Consider the following 15,987-nt stretch of genomic DNA (forward strand, 5'->3'; position numbering starts at 1 on the left):
TTCTTGGTCTTTTAGTTAGCAGAAGCCCATTATTTTTGCTATGAACTAACTTTAACACCCCCCCCCCCCACACACACACACTTTGTCATTGTTTATTATGGCAGGATATTTTTATGTGGTGGAATTCTTAAATCTCCCAATATATATATATATATACACATATATATACATATATATACATATATATAGATATATATTGGTTTCAGAGAGGAAGGGAGAGGGAGAGAGAGAAACATCAATGATGAGAATCATTGATTAGCTGACTCCTGCACGCCCTCTCTGGGGATCAAGCCTGCAACCCAGGCATGTGCCCTTGACTGGAATCGAACCTGGGACCCTTCAGTCCATAGGCCAACCCTCTATCCACTGAGCCAAACCAGCTAAGGCTTAAATCTCCCCTTTTATGGCTTCTAGGTTTTGTGTCAGAATTAGGACATCCCAGTGAGAGGATTTTGAAAGCACCTGGTGATAAGGCATGAAGTCCTGTAGTCAAGGCAGACTAGAATATGGGAGGATTCAGTGAAAAAGGATCACCAAGGTACGTTTAAGATAAGCTTTTCAAGTGATCCAGAATAATTTGAATCCCACAGGTGATGCTGTACAAGTATATTCAAAGACTTGTCCCAAAACATACCTGGTTCTAATTGAAATGCAAGAGGTTCACCGCCTCTCTTTTTGCCATTTGGCAATGACATTTGGGAATAAAGGCCAAAAGCAGAAGAGAAACTTGAGTCATTCATAATTCTGATAGTTTGGCTGAAATCCCATTTACTGCCCCCTTAAGAAGGCAAATGAAATACAGGTGATAATATTATGCTGATTTTTAACCTCTAATTAATGAGTAAATTATTTGTGGTAAATGAATATGAGTGATACTATTGTGCTGAAAGCAGCACCCCACAATGGTAAGGCAATACTGCTGCCTGGAGACTCATAGTTTTCCATCTCCCTGCCTCCTGGAGGTCTGAGTGATCTGTTTACCAAACTTAATTAACTTAGGAATGTGACATCCTCAGCCATGCTTACAACTGGTCAATGGTTCTTTTAACCAGTTTTGTATTTCAAGATAATAGGTTGTCTTCAAAGAATATATATTTCTATTGATTTTTAGGGAGGAGGAGAAAGGAAAACATGGATGTGACAGCAGAACACAGATCAAGCTTGGGGATCGAGCTTGAGACCTGGGCATGTGCCCCAACCCATGTGTGCCTGACAGGAATTGAACCAGTAATCTTTTGGTGCATGGGGAGACGTTCAACCGAGCCATAGCAGCCAGGGCATCAGGCTGTCTTTGAATAAAGTTTGTCATTCTAGGCATAGCAATTGTGCTTGGCAGATACTTGACTTCTGACTTGGTAGATTGACTGACATGCTTACAAAATCGACTGTCCTGAGGAATGTTGAGAATAAAATGGAAGACTTCAATAATTGACAATCCCCAAGCAAACAAATGCCTAAGAACCGTTAAGATGGGACCTGGGATGACATTTGGGGGTGGGGGAGAATATATTATTTGAAAGATGTTTTACTAGAAAAGCATGGCCACTTATTTTTGAAGTATAGTTCTTTAAAAAGTGGTGGCATTTTCTGTTGAGCAGAGCTGAAATGAGGCTGTGATGGTGGCCCCTAGAGCTACCTGGAAATCACTAGGCCATACCTGGAGTCCTTTCATAAAGTGAATTTATTTCTAGGCTCTCCATTCTATTCCTTTGGTCTCTGTCTTTATCACAGTACCACTGTTTTGATCACCGTGGCTTTGTAGTAAGTTTTCAAATCAGGAAATGTGAGACTTCCAACTTTGTTCTTTTTCAAGATCGTTTTGGCTATTTGGGTACCCCTTAAGAGTCTGTATGAATTTTAGCATGGATGCTTCTATTCCCACCATCCCTACTATATTGGGATTTTTGGTAGAGATTACATTACAGCCTCTATATGGCTTTGGGTAGTATTGCTATCTTAAAGGATATTAAGTCTTCCGATTCATGAACATGGGTGGGTGGGGGGTGTCTTTCCATTTATTGGTATCAATTTCTTTTGGCAATGTTTTATAGTTTTCAGTGTAAAAGTTGTTTGCCTCTTTGGTTAATTCTTGTTGATGCTGTTGGAAATGGTGGAAAGCAAATTTTAAGGACAATAGGCTTAACATTAAGTCAAGGTTTTCATGACTTGGTCTCCTTGCTCTTGTGGGCTGCTGCACTAATAGATCTTTGGAGCTTCCAAAAAATAACATCTCATGTCTAATTACTTATTACATCTTACAGTCTATGTACAGAGCTGCCTGTTTCCAATTTAATTGAAACTAATGATAAAATAACTTGCTAATATAGGATAATTCTCTAAATTATCCGTGGCACCTAAAACAATGCTGGCATATGTAGGTAGCCAAAAATAAGGAGAATGAAGAATCACAAAAAACAAATATTATTTAAAGGGGAAAAAAGACAATAAGCTAGTCTAGATTTATTAGATTTTATTTTTCCTTAGTACTCTTAAAATTCAGCTTCAAATAACACACCAGACTTCTGAAATAACAACTCTTTCCCAAGCTGCACCCCTTTTTAGGAGACAGAATTTATAAAATACAACGGTTCCGGGATGTTTCCACTTGAGAATTCTAACCCAGTTACAACCTAGGCACATGTAACATAATGAATATAGCATATACCATTTCTTTCCTTCCCTTGCTAAACGCACTCCCCTCCCCCCTCAAAGCTTGTTACTGAAAGATGTTTGAGTATCATACTTTCCAAGAAACCTGTCTACCAGTTCTAATTCTTGGCTCAGAATAAAGGATCCCTTAGTCAAGAAAGAATATTTTGAGCTCATTATTCTCTGCCATGGATGTAATTGTTTTACTTAACACCTGAGTTAATTTTGCTTTCAGTGTTTCCTATTTGAAAAAGTTAAACCCCATCTTAAAAACTAACAATTTGCTTTATGACTTGGAGAGGGGAGCCTGGGGAAGGCAGCTGGCTTGTTTGTAGTTGGAGACTGAACAGGGCAGGAATTTACTTCTGAAGTCATTACGTGGAAAAACAGCAACTGTTCCTCCACCTTGTTCTGATAATGAACATACCTACAGGCCAGGACCAGAAGATTCTGGTCCTGAAACTATAATATAATATTGCTTTAAGTACATTCAGAATTTATATTACTCTTTAATTTCTTTTCCCTGAGCTTGTGTTCACAGTTTGATAGAGATACTTTAAAGAGGTAGGTAGTGGGGTTGAAGAGGAAATAATGTTCATGTTTAGCAGCACCTGGGAAAATATGTAACATCTGTCATTTTGATCCTACATAACATTTATCTTTCCTCCTCAAATCTGCAAATGTAATAGAGGAAGATGATCATTTTTCTTTATATTCTTATCCGCTAAGGACCCTCTCCTTCTATATCTACCAGTGTTATCACTATTTACTAAAATGAATAGCTCTTTCAAAGACATGCCGTAAAATAAACCCTTCAAAGTGGGGTTGTTTAGATTTAGAAGAGAAGTTCAACTGAGTAACTTTATTTATACAGTCATTAGGGAAAACGAGCAAAAGTTCCAGCGCCCCAACCACTGTCTTTTCTTCCTGGATCTGGTTTATTTAAACCATTTCTATCAACTCAAGATGATTCTCAGGCCTGGCCTCTAGGGAATCCTGATGTCTAACACAGGTAGAGGCATGTGGGTCCAGGTCTTGGCCTCCAGCCTTATGCTGGGCTGGTGGAGTACTGTTTCATCAGCTGCTCGTGACAGGGATTGCAAACTCGCTCAGGCTTAATACTTGAAGGAAGAGGCAGTTCGTTTGTTGAACAGGCATCACAGAAGGTTCCTCTGCAGTTCTCACATACATTCTATAAGGAGAAGAGCAGGTTAGGTGGGGAAGAAAAGGGACAAGGATGAATGGGATATAAAAGGCCAAATACCATCAACACTAGCGTCTAGTCAAGCGTTGCCTGAATGCTTGCTATGCATGATCTCTGCCTACAGAGAAGCTTACAGTCTAGTTCAGTGATGGCGAACCTTTTGAGCTCGATGCGTCAGCATTTTGAAAAACCCTAACTTAACTCTCGTGCTGTGTCACATATAGAAATTTTTTGATATTTGCAACCATAGTAAAACAGAGATTTATATTTTTGATATTTATTTTATATATTTAAATGCTATTTAACAAAGAAAAATCAACCAAAAAAATGAGTTCGCGTGTCACCTCTGACACGTGTGTCATAGGTTCGCCATCACTGCACTAGTTCTTAGATTTTAAATGAAGAGAATTAAAAAGGACAGAATACACACATTTTTTATCTTTAGGATACATACTTTCATTAGCTATAGTCACTGTTAGGTAGGCTAATTCTAAAATTAGTTTGCAAACACCTATGCATTCTCCAAGTAAGGCCACCTTTGCTATGGATTGGGTAGCAGCCCAAGATTAAAGCATGTGCTGGGCATGAACTGAAAGTATAATTCCTAATATACAGATGTGCTCAATGCTTTCCTGTGATGCTCTACAAGCAAATCCTTTGGGATATCAGTGCAACTTCCTCATCCTGTTTATAGGGACATTAGTCTCTTTATTAAGCACTTTGCATCTTCAGAGGCCAAGCGACAGAGCAGCAGGTGGGTCACCACGACCATGCCACTGGTCAGGCTGTGGTAGGGTGGTGCACACAGCTCCAAGAGTCCACATACAGAGGCTGTGACGAATAATTTCCCCTACAAATAATGCTACTTTCTAACAACTCATCTCTCAGAAGGTGCAGTGGAGGTAGGGGATCACTTCTATTTGAAAGCCTGGGAGGAATTTTCCTGACACACTGAGTTATTTTGCATAGCTTAGAAGAGAGAAGCCAGAATTAGAAGAGCAGTTTCTTCTATATTTCTGTAATTGGTTAAAATTCAGCATAATCACAAATGGTGGCAGGCAGGTTGTACTCTAGAGGTTGGGCATGTTTTCTTATCTCTTCCAAGCACTTGTTTCTCACACTCCTTGTCCATGACATTTCTTGAGACTCTACTATGAACAGGGCATGGTATTAGATGCTGAGGGTCCTACTGTGAGCAAGGCACAGCTATGGCAAACACTCTTTTCTGAATTTCTCTCCCTCTGCCTACTCTGGTAGCATAACAAATGGGAAGGTGCTCAGGTAGAGACCCTTGAAGATCTCAGGGGAAAGCAAGTGGTATTGGAGAGAGCTCATTTCCCTCTCAGAGGCTATTTCCCCAAATAATTCAAAGAACCCCCCTACCCAAAACCTTCCTTATCTGTTCTAAGCAGGACGGACTACTGGGAGGAATGCAGACTTTGGAATCAAAGTCACGTTGCCTCTGGGCTCTGCACTTATGAGCTGAGTAACTTTGGGAAATGTATTTATCCTCTCTAAGCCTGAGGTTCTTCATTTATTAAAATGATGGCATAAAGGACATTAACTTCACAAGAACAGGGACTTGGTCTACCCTTTGCTCATCGTTTTCTCCAGCACATGGAACATCATATTCCATACAGCAGGCACTCAAGGAATATTTATAAGTTTATGTTTATTTGTGTTAAATTATTTTAGTTGTTTATATTTGTTTTAATGGGGATTTACCAACATGACTGAAAAAAAAAAAAAGGTACACAATAAATGCATGTTCCGCCCTAGCTGGTTTGGCTCAATGGATAGAGCATCGGCCTGTGTACTGAAGGGTCCTAGGTTCGATTCCAGCCAAGGGCACATGCCTGGGCTCTGGGCTCGATCCCCATTAGCGGGCATGCAGGAGGCAGCCAATCAATGATTCTCTCTCATCACTGATGTTTCTCTCTCTCTCTCCCTTCTCCCTTCCTCTCTACAATCAATTAAATATATTAAAAAAATAAATAAATGCATGTTCCCTTTGCTTTCCTCCCACTCTGCACTTCCACAGCAAAGGCCCTGCTATTGGGAGGGGCTAGTAGTGTAAGGACACCCCTGTGAGAACCTACTCATCTCTCACTACTGTTACCTTTGTTAGGCTGCCTCCTTCCTGGCATAGCTGACACACCTGTGGCTCTTCAGAGAGCAGCAGCTGATCCTAAACCACACAGTAAGCCAGTTAGTTTCCCTTAACCCCAGAAATAGTAATACTTTCAGAATATGCATTGTTAGTTACAAAATTAATATAAGCACAGTACAGACTACCTGGAAACTAGAAAATTACATAGAGTCCCACCACCTTAACACAACTCTGATACTACTATCTTTAGCCTTGAGCTCCTTTAATTTTTATAATAAATTAACATGATTTTACTTATAAAAATAAAAGTATATAAGTATAATGTAAAAAGTGGGGGGGGGGAAGCCCCATCCTTCTTGAGTTACTCTATGAGAAAATGCAAAACAGTAAGCTTCGCTTTATATCCTAATAAATAACAGAGTGACTTGGACACAGAAGCATTTATCATCTTTGGGTTGGCATATACTACTTATTTGCAAAGTATTTTACAATTACAGTATTTCTAAGTGATTGAGAAATATTTTTTCTCTCCATTTTATATTGGGAAATCTAAGGGAAAGGGAGGTACTATGAGCTCTCTTAGGACCAATTTCTTAGCTGACAGAATTTCAAACAAGTGAGGACTAGTGTTTACTTAGGAGATTGCTCAAAGCTGCGCTGCTCCCTGTGAGTTTCAGGCAAATGCATGTCTGTTTGGGACACTGTTAAAAGGCGAGGACACAGAGGCCTGTACGCATTCATCTACCTCCATGCTGCTCTGTTTACAGCCCGGCATGGCACAGCCAACCACACAGTTTCTACAAGATGTTTCTCAGGACAGGAGACTCAGTTACCTGTTCATCCACTGGGGGAGACTGCAGCCTAGAATGGAAAATTAGAAACAGTAAATACAGCAACTTATTATATTTTCCCTTGTATCATTTCAAACGCACACAAAAAGCAATACCATGGTTCTTTTATGTTGTTGGAACCAATATAATCACTAATCTTGACCTTCAAGGAGAGGAAATTTTGGTTGTTACATTTATTACTAGAATTTGATCCTTGGTCTACATTGTGGTTCCTGTTTAAAAATAGATTTGGAGTTATAGTTTATGTTTCCTTTTTACTACCCAGTAAACATTTATTTTTCCAAACATGTAAAACTCCAAATGGCCAACACCATGTTTTAATAGCTTTTTTCTATCTAATATTACAGAAATCTATTCACTATGTTATATATTAGTCCCCTCTCCCTAATAATGTTAACATGTGAACTTTACTAATCAGGGACAGGGCTATGAAGGAGATTGTCACATGAGACCAACCTAAGTTAATCCTGATTTTCCCAACTTCAAATAGAACTTAAAAGGAAAGCCAGGTCCACTTTGGCTCTAGAGAAAATGTCCCAAGATCCACAGTGGTTCCACTTCCATTCGGTTGATTGGCAGTGTGACCCCCAGTGTGACCCGGTTTTCAGCTGTTCCTTGGACCACAACCTAGGAAGCCTGGGTGTGTTTTAGGACAGCCCTGGAAGCAGCTATTACGCAGTGCAGAGACAAGGTACTTAAAAAGGGAAGACAAGGCAAACAGAGGCAACTTGGGTGTGCCACCCAGCCTGTTTGTACTCCTTAAACTTTCTCATCTGTAAGGTAGGAATTGATTAAACTTCTGCAAGGAGAATTACATTTGTAAGGAGATAGCGAATGTGAAATACATTACGGATATAAGGGAGTATTGTCTTACATTCCCACGGCCTAAATCAGAACCTGGTGCGTAAGACACTCCTGACTGTAACAAACTGACTTTAGTCTGGAAGGAGCTGACCCTCAAAGGAATTTTTTAGTCCTGGTTAAGTTCATGGCCTATTCCCTTCCATGGCTCAGTGTGATCTGATGTGTTGTTATCGGGCTGTTGTCGAAGGTAGGTCCTGGTCAGACCAGGCTCTTTGGGATTAAAGTTAAAGGCTTTGGAATCACTCTGGCCTTGGTGGTGAGGAAGGGCTACTTAGGCTGAGTACCTGCATAATCAGCCTGCTGTTGCACTAGGCGATTTATCGTGTCCAGCAGCTGCTTTTGCTCCTGATGACACAAAACCTCATTCTTAAGGCATCAAAGCCTGGACGGGCAGATACCAAAAATACACACTGTATAGTTCTCTCAGAACCCTTCTCAGGTATATTTCCTTGTTACTAACCTTTTGTTGTTGTTACAACAGACCTTAACTTTTAGAGCAGCTTTAGGTTCACTGCAGAACTAACTGAGCAGCAAGTCCAGAGATTTCTCATATATTCCATCCATTCTCCCCAATATCAACACACTGTACCAGAGTAGTACATGGTGTTATAATCAATTAACCTACACTGACACATCATAATTACTCAAAGTCCTTAGCTGACCTTAGGGTTCACTCTTAGTTTTCTACATTCTATGGATCTGGACAAACGTATAATGACAGGCATAATCACCATAGCATCATACTGAGTATTTTCAGTCCTAAAAAGTCCTCTGTGCTCCGCCTATTCATCCATCCACCTACACGCCCTAGGCCCTGGCAACTGTCTCCACAGTTTTGCCTTTCCCAGGATGTCAAATAGTTGGACCTCCTTCATTTTTTAATGCAGTGGGATTATGTAATATTTTGTTATATGTCTACCTGCTAGAATTATTGTTAAAAGTCAATTTCCTTTAAACGACATTATGCTCTTCATTGTAGTGAACAAATCAGATGAAGAATTAAGAAAAAGGAATAAAATTAAACTGTTTGAGACCCTTAAGAGAACAGAAGTAAGGGCAATTAGAGGATTTCTTTGAAACATATCTGCCTTTCTCTTAGCACACAGGTAGAAGTGAGTCATACTCATGTACATGTAAGAACCTAAGAAATGCTATGACATGTGCTTCATTTTCTTGGGATACCAATCCAGCAGAGATTAGAGATAATCTTCTAAGAGATAATTTGAATTTGGGAATTAACTTTAGGGAAGTCAGAGGACAGCTTGATCACCCTTCTTGTTTCTGAAATGGACTAAATGGGTTTGGTTTACTGTGTTACAATACTTATTTGGTTTGTTATTTACTCACAACCCCTTCAAAATGTCTTTCTAGAATATTCATATTAGAAGTCAGTGTCCAGCCTTGTCATTGTCAATGTATATCCAAAGCTCCCTCTTTCCCACCACCCCAAAATCACTTTATATTTTAGTTAATACTTTATTAACAAACACCTGTGGCTTTCTTCCAGGGGTTGTTTTAGTTTAGCATTTTCCTCTTGAATTTTGTGCTTCCCATCCTGCCAAAAGAAAACAGCCTAATTTATTAAGGATTCAGAATGCTAAATAATGATGATATTGCAGTCATTTTTTCTTAGCTTGGGTATAAAGCTAAGCAGCTTTTTAAAGAGAAGGAATTAAACTTTCAATATGTTTTTTCTCATCTTTGCTCCAAGTAGTTTCTTAACTGATTATTCTGATAGAATTTGCAACAAATGATTTTCAGAGTAGATATTTTCTTTAATTCTTGATATTCAAATGAAAATTCAGAATGTATACTATTTACTTGCATAGTGGGCTCAAGGTATCAGCTACTAGAAGAAAAAGGAGAGAAGTAGACACACACATATATATTCCCCCTGGTGGCTGAGCTCTGGAAAAATGGTCACACCACGCATGGCTGTACCCAGCAGACTGTGTGGCCCTCTGGCCCAATGCCATGATGATTTCTACAGCCTGCACAGGTCAAGGAGTTTTCTTCTTTGAAGGACCACTTACTACCTGCAGTTTTAGAGACAAATTCTTCCTGTGGCACACACTCTCTGCTGCCTGCCTTGAGCTGAGGCCCATCAGTCTCCAAAAGTACAATGCATGTTCTGAGACCACTCAAGTATCAAGGAAGGGAAGTCAATGCAGTTTACCCTGTAGGACGCCGTACTGCAGGGCAATTCATGATCAAGAAACCCAAAACCAGATAAGATAGTCAAAGATTTTGGTAAATCTCTGTAAGTCCTTATAAGTATATTTGATGTTTGCTAAACTAAAATAATAAAGACAGCAGGCTACACAGTGGTACTTTGCACACTGTAAATTAGTTTTAATGAGTACTGTGTAATAAATTTCTACTTACTCTTTTCTACTCTCCAGAAATTAGCAGCACACTCTCTAGAAATTTTAAATAAGCTTATAAATTTGTCCTGCTTTGTTATATATATATGTGCAAAGAAGGTAATTTGTTCCCTCTGTCTTTAACAGAAAAGGTATTTCATGCTTTTCTAATTTTATTTTTTGAAGAGGCTGGATCTTGTTTTCCAGGTCCTAGAGACGATCTTATCCCACTGTAACTCCCTCCCCACCACAGGAGCTGGAGGTCTCTGCCCTGAGACTGTTCTGTAGAAACTTCTACTTCTGGTCTTTAAACTACTTTACATTGTTGTCCCTTCCCCAAGCCTAGTTCCACCTTTTTCTAATTTTCTCTAAAGAAGTGAGTACCTTGAGTATGCTAAAACTGAAATCCTCATGATTTTGAAAATGTCTACAGAAGCAAATCCACATTTAAGACAATTCTGTTAAAGGAGAACTCAGGGTGGGGAGGGATTACTATGCCATATTATTAAAAATACTAGAGGCCTGGTGCACAAAAATTTGTGCACTCAGGAGGGTCCCTCAGCCCAACCTGTTTCCTCTCGAAGTCTGGGACCCCTTGGGGGATGTCTATCTGTTCCCCGGGGGATTGGGCCTAAGCTGGCAGGAGCCCTCGGGGGATGTCCACTTGCCAGCGGGGAGCAGGCCTAAGCTGCAGTCGGACATCCTTAGCGCTGCTGAGGAGGCAGGAGAGGCTCCCATCACCACTGCTGTACTGGCAGGCCGTCAGCCTGGCTTGTGGCTGAGAAGAGCTCCCCCTGTGGGAGTGCACTGACCACCAGGGGGCAGCTCCTGCATTGAGCGTCTGCCCCCTGGTGGTCAGTGTGTGTCATAGTGACCAGTCATTCCCAGTCGTTCTGCTGTTAGGGTCAATTTGCATATTACCCTTTTATTATATGCCTGGTGCATGGGGGCTGGTTGGCCCTGAAGGGTGTCCCAGATCAGGGTGGGGGTCCTGCTGGGGTGCCTGGCCAGCCTGGGTGAGGGGCTGAGGGCTGTTTGCAGGCTGGCCACGGTCCCCAGCTACCCAAGTTCCCAGTGGAGGCTGGCTGGAAGCAGGTATCTGGGATTTATTTATCTTCTATAATTGAAACTTTGTTGCCTTTAGAGCCGGCCAGGGCAGGTGGGAAGCCTGGCTTCCTCCATTGCTGGGGTAACCAAGCCTCCTGCTTGCTCCAGCTCTGTGGCTGCTGGCTGCCATCTTGGCTGAGTTAATTTGCATATTGTTGCTCTGATTGGCTGGGGGCCATGGCTTGGGGCATAGCAAAGTTATGGTCAATTTGCATGTTTCTCTTTTATTAGATTAGACTAGAGGCCCACTGCACAAAATTTGTGCACAGGTAGGGTCCCTAGCTGCTGCTGGCTGAGGCCTCCCTTTGCACCTGCCTTGGCCTGATGCCGCCCGCTCACCTGCCCCACCATCCTGCCACGGTCTCACTCTTGTCAGGGCCCACTGGGGCTGGCAGTGAGTCCACTGCCGCCCGCTACCAGCGCTGTGTTGCCAATGCCTGCCATGTTCCGCACTGCCCCCTGGTGGTCAGCGCATGTCTAACTCCCTGTCAGTTGAACTCCCACTCTTGGGGACAATTTGCATATTTGCCTTTTATTATATAGGATTAGCTAGCAGAAGTCCAAGAAACACTTATTTTTGTTAAGATACCAAAATAATCTTACTTGACAGATTAAAAAGGTTGACAGGGCCACAGGAAAGTATGGTTACTCATTCCCTTTACCAAATGAAATCAAGTGAGAGCGCCTCAGAGATAGATCCAGAATCAAGCTCTCATGTGTCCACTCAGCTCTAGCCTGCTAGCTACATGCTCAAAGCCACAGCAATTAGCACGTGTTCCACGAGAGGAAACTGTCCAGCCCATCAAGGTAGTCTCTAAGTATTAAACAAACAAACAAGGGAGAAAGAATTATTACCATTTTGGGTTCTGGCTTCTGGGAACTCTTTCCTGGGATGCTCCTGCTGTTCTTTAACCTTCTTTCTCTTTCCTGTTTTAGTTCTAACTCAAGCTGGTTCCTGGGATAGGTTGGAGAGGAAAAGGATGAACATTTGGAGTTCTGAAATCATTCTAAAAAGAATCCCAAACCCTTTTCTTAAAGCTTAATAATAAAATTTTAATACTTGATTAATAAAAAGTTGCCCTATATATGGACAACTAGGTTTAGGATCTCCCAGTGCCTGAGGTTCACCACTCTGAATGTCAATATTTAATATAAACTCTTAATGAAGAGTTGGTGGTCAACTGAATGGCAATTAGTAGGATTTACTGTAATTGAAAGACAGTATTTATAAATTTTCAGCAGATTCAGTATGAAAGCACTGACACTGAAGTCCCATTTCATATGAACGAACTGTCTCTTCCTACAGGTTTAGGAGTGAGTCCCAGCTATACCTTCAACCACGTGTCCTTAGCAGCTATGTGCATTTCTACCCAACACCCATGTTCTATTTGTTTGAAGTCAGTGATTTTAGCACAGAAACGAGCCTCTGAGAGATAATATGGAAAAGTGAGTTGAGGGCTTGGAGTCAGTGAGAGACAGGCTTTTTTAATTAGAATGTCGCACTTATTAGCTTAATTGTGTGAATCTGGACAAATTTAACCCCTCTAAGCTTTAATTTCATCTGAAAGTGGAGGTAATAAGATCACCTTTAATAGGTTTGATGGGGAGATGTTAAGAGAGAATGCATGTGAAGTGCTCAGTGAAGTATTTGGCACACAGTAAGAATTCAGAAAATGCTATAATTAGTGTTATGTTGGCTATTAATTCTCTTACTCTTTTTTGTGTATCTTGGACCTGGGGTTGTAACTTCCTTATTCTTTGAACACAAAGGATGTTGACAAGATTTTGGGGATGCTGAGGTATGTGAAGCTTTCTGAGTCCTAATATCAGAGAAAGGCACTGCAGAGACAGAACGGAGATAGCTGGGTCATGAGACCCCCTTCTCACACTGTCCAGCCTTAGAATTACCACAACCACCCTGTCGATTGCAGCGCCCTCTCTTCACCGCTGCCTTGTGAGCTCCTCCACTTCCAGCTGCAGGCTGTTGATCTTGTCTCCGAAGTCCTGCTTGAAGAGCCGGTTGTCCAGTTCAGCAGACTGGCGGCCTCGCTCGGCCTGGCGCAATCTGGATGTGAGCCACATGAACTTGTGATAAAAAACAAAAGCCACGGTGGGGAGGAAGACCAAGTTCACAGCACAACATAAAACAACCCAAGGAAGAAGGCATGGAGAGACAGAGAGAAGACAAAAATTCTGTAGGACATGGGGGAAGAAAATATGGGGGAAAAAGATGGAGAAGAAACAAATTCTCAAGAAAAACAAGATGAAGGTGAACCAGGCAGAAGAAAAGTGATTTTCCATTTTTTTTTTATTCTAGTACTACAGTTTACAGCCATTAGATGATGAACAACAAAACACCACTGTTTAGAAAATCCATATCCAAAGCCAACCTTAAGCACACAGTAATTAAAGTTAAATCCACTTTTTTTGGTTGTTTTTATTTCCTAATTGGTTTGGTACTTTTTATTTATTTTATACACACAACTGGAACTTGCAAATGGGCAACTACCTTCTTATATATGGAACTGGAACATTTTCCTGGTCCTTCCCCTAACCCACAAATTGTATTAAACCATTGGACATTATATATCAACCCTTCCCCAGACTTTGGGTTATTATGTAAGGAGAAGCCTTTGTTAGAATTTGGCCATCTCTTTCCTTTTCTATTCCTGCCAAGTGGTGTGTAATTGGATAAGCAATTCAGCCCTGGGCCTGCACAGAATTCCTGACCAGATTCTCTGGGAGATTCTGATGAATGTTTTCTTCCATATATTCTATAACTTTGCACCTATAAAGAAGCATGTTCTAAGAGGTGAAATATCCAGGGCCCTATAAAATAGAATTTGGAAGCATACTATGTGTAGTCTCTAAAATTGTTTTATTTTGGTGTTTGAACACTCCTGAATGCTCATAGAAAAGGCAATTTACCACAAAAGTTTGATGAAGATAAAAATAGGTGCAAAATTATAAGAAATAAAGTGAGTTGAAGAGCACAGGATCTTCCATGAGGGTTGCTCCTGTGCTCTTTGATTTGACTTTGGTTCAAGTCTACAAGGACCTGTAAAAGCATAAATGAAATCTAGCTTACTCTCTTAATTCTGTTTTTTTTTTTTTTTCCAGGAAGGTATGAATTTCAGGAGCAGGAAGCAAAGGGATTATTTTTGTCCCAACCTAAGCAGCTGAAATGCTGCAATAATAGAATGAAAAAAACAAAACAAAACATTTGCCATGACTTTTTGAAGGGATAAAGGCTTATTTAGCCTGTCCCCCAAAATTCAAAAGCCATTTTTTAAAAAATTACATTATTTGGATTATTTACAATGTGGAATCCAGAAAGGGTTAAATCTGTGGTCACTTAGAGAAATAAGCCCTGCTTCTTATTGTTTGTGGACACCTATTGGGAATCTTTATTTTTAGACTAAATAATAAAGATTGTTTTTATCATTTATCTATTTCCCACTCTGGAATGATTTCCTAATAATTAGATTGTTAGTTTCCTAGAAACTTTGGCAAATCCTCATCTAAACAAAAAATAACAGAAACTCTTAGGAAAATGTTTCTAGCATGGAATAACAGGCAGGAAACCACCACTCGTGTCAATACCTGGTTGTCTTTACTCCAAAAGGAAAAGCAGGATTTAAAATATGTGTAGTGTATTTTTTCATAGGAGGGGAGTATTTTTATTAAAATTGCTCTCTCTGAACTACCTAAAGAGGGAGTGGAATTGCAAGAAAATGGCAGAGGTAGAAGATGACAAATATTAGGAGGGTTTTTCCAAGCTTCCACATTATTATGTTATTATAAATTACCTAATCACTAATTTTATCTCTATGTACTTTATAGAAATGTAAGGATGCTGTTTTCCCCACCCCAGGAAGTCACTAAGGCAAAAAAGTTGCAAGCAATATTGGTTACAGAGAATAGAACTGCAGTAAAATACTAAGACTTATCCTGGCTTGGGGATTAAATCTACATAACAAAAGTGAAAAGGGGTCATGGCCTAAGAGACACAGAACTACTTTAGAAGAGTCCAGGCCCATAGTCACCTCTAGTTCATTACATCGCAGTGGTAGAACAGGCTCGTTGATATAGACAATGCATCTAGAATCTGATATTGTCAGGTACTGGGTTGCAAAGCATCAATAATATGTGTACAAAGCTTCAATTCCCTGGGCTTCTTTTTTAAATGGAATATTTATTTATTGGTCAACTCAGAAGTAATTTCTTGAAGTTTATTTGGCATTTAATTGAGAACTTACACTAAATTTTCTAACTCTGGGGAGAAAGTAAAGAAGAAAAAACACAGCCTATATATCAAATTGTGTGTTTTTTTTAAAAGTCCAATAAATTCAAAGTCAATTTTTGGTGATGTTTTATATGAATCAGAGCCCAAATGTAATAGCTTTCAGATTTCTTCCTTTTACAATTCTGTTGTGACATGCTGCAAAGTGCCTAATGATGTTTGGGGATCAATTTATTTGCTGCACTATTTAAGGCCTTTGCCTGTTTCACCAAATCCTTTTCACTAAATTAATAAAATAAAAATAAAAATGGAGTGAAAGGGGAATGAGAAAATGAATAAACAGGAAAGAGAAAAATAGCAAGATAATAAGTCAGCATATTTGAAGAGATGTCATTATTTTAATTGTCTGCTTTAAACACCAAGTCAAAAAACCATTGAAAACGAATTTTATATACTTCAAACACATAATCTATGAACACTAAAATTGATTTGTTGAATCATAAACACATAATTGCTTATGAGTAAGAACTTAGATAATTTCCTGGATAGATGAATATCTTTTTATTTAAAATCAGCCAAACCAGAGGTTTCAAGCT

At 39.9% G+C, this 15,987-nt stretch overlaps 1 protein-coding gene across 24 annotated transcripts in view; it reads right to left on the minus strand.

Moving 5' to 3' along the window:
• Positions 1-2,455: 2,455 nt before the first annotated feature.
• Positions 2,456-15,987, minus strand: part of RUFY3 (RUN and FYVE domain containing 3) — an 80,954-nt gene continuing 67,422 nt past the window's right edge. For 4 of the 24 annotated variants that reach the window (XM_059669223.1, XM_059669241.1, XM_059669268.1 and 1 more), the window contains 6 exons: positions 13,057-13,233; positions 12,004-12,103; positions 9,169-9,233; positions 6,797-6,824; positions 5,973-6,041; positions 2,456-3,841 (listed from right to left, as the gene is read on the minus strand). In XM_059669223.1, coding sequence (XP_059525206.1) covers positions 3,698-3,841; positions 5,973-6,041; positions 6,797-6,824; positions 9,169-9,233; positions 12,004-12,103; positions 13,057-13,233 — 583 coding nt within the window. In that variant the 3' untranslated portion in view covers positions 2,456-3,697. Of the gene's footprint in view, positions 3,842-5,972; positions 6,042-6,708; positions 6,825-9,168; positions 9,234-12,002; positions 12,104-13,056; positions 13,234-13,442; positions 15,674-15,987 lie in introns of those variants that run through there. The other 20 variants (XM_059669371.1, XM_059669390.1, XM_059669399.1 and 17 more) reach the window with 17 other exon arrangements.

The sequence above is a fragment of the Myotis daubentonii genome, chromosome 1 (genome assembly GCF_963259705.1).
Source record: "Myotis daubentonii chromosome 1, mMyoDau2.1, whole genome shotgun sequence".
NCBI lineage: Eukaryota > Metazoa > Chordata > Mammalia > Chiroptera > Vespertilionidae > Myotis > Myotis daubentonii.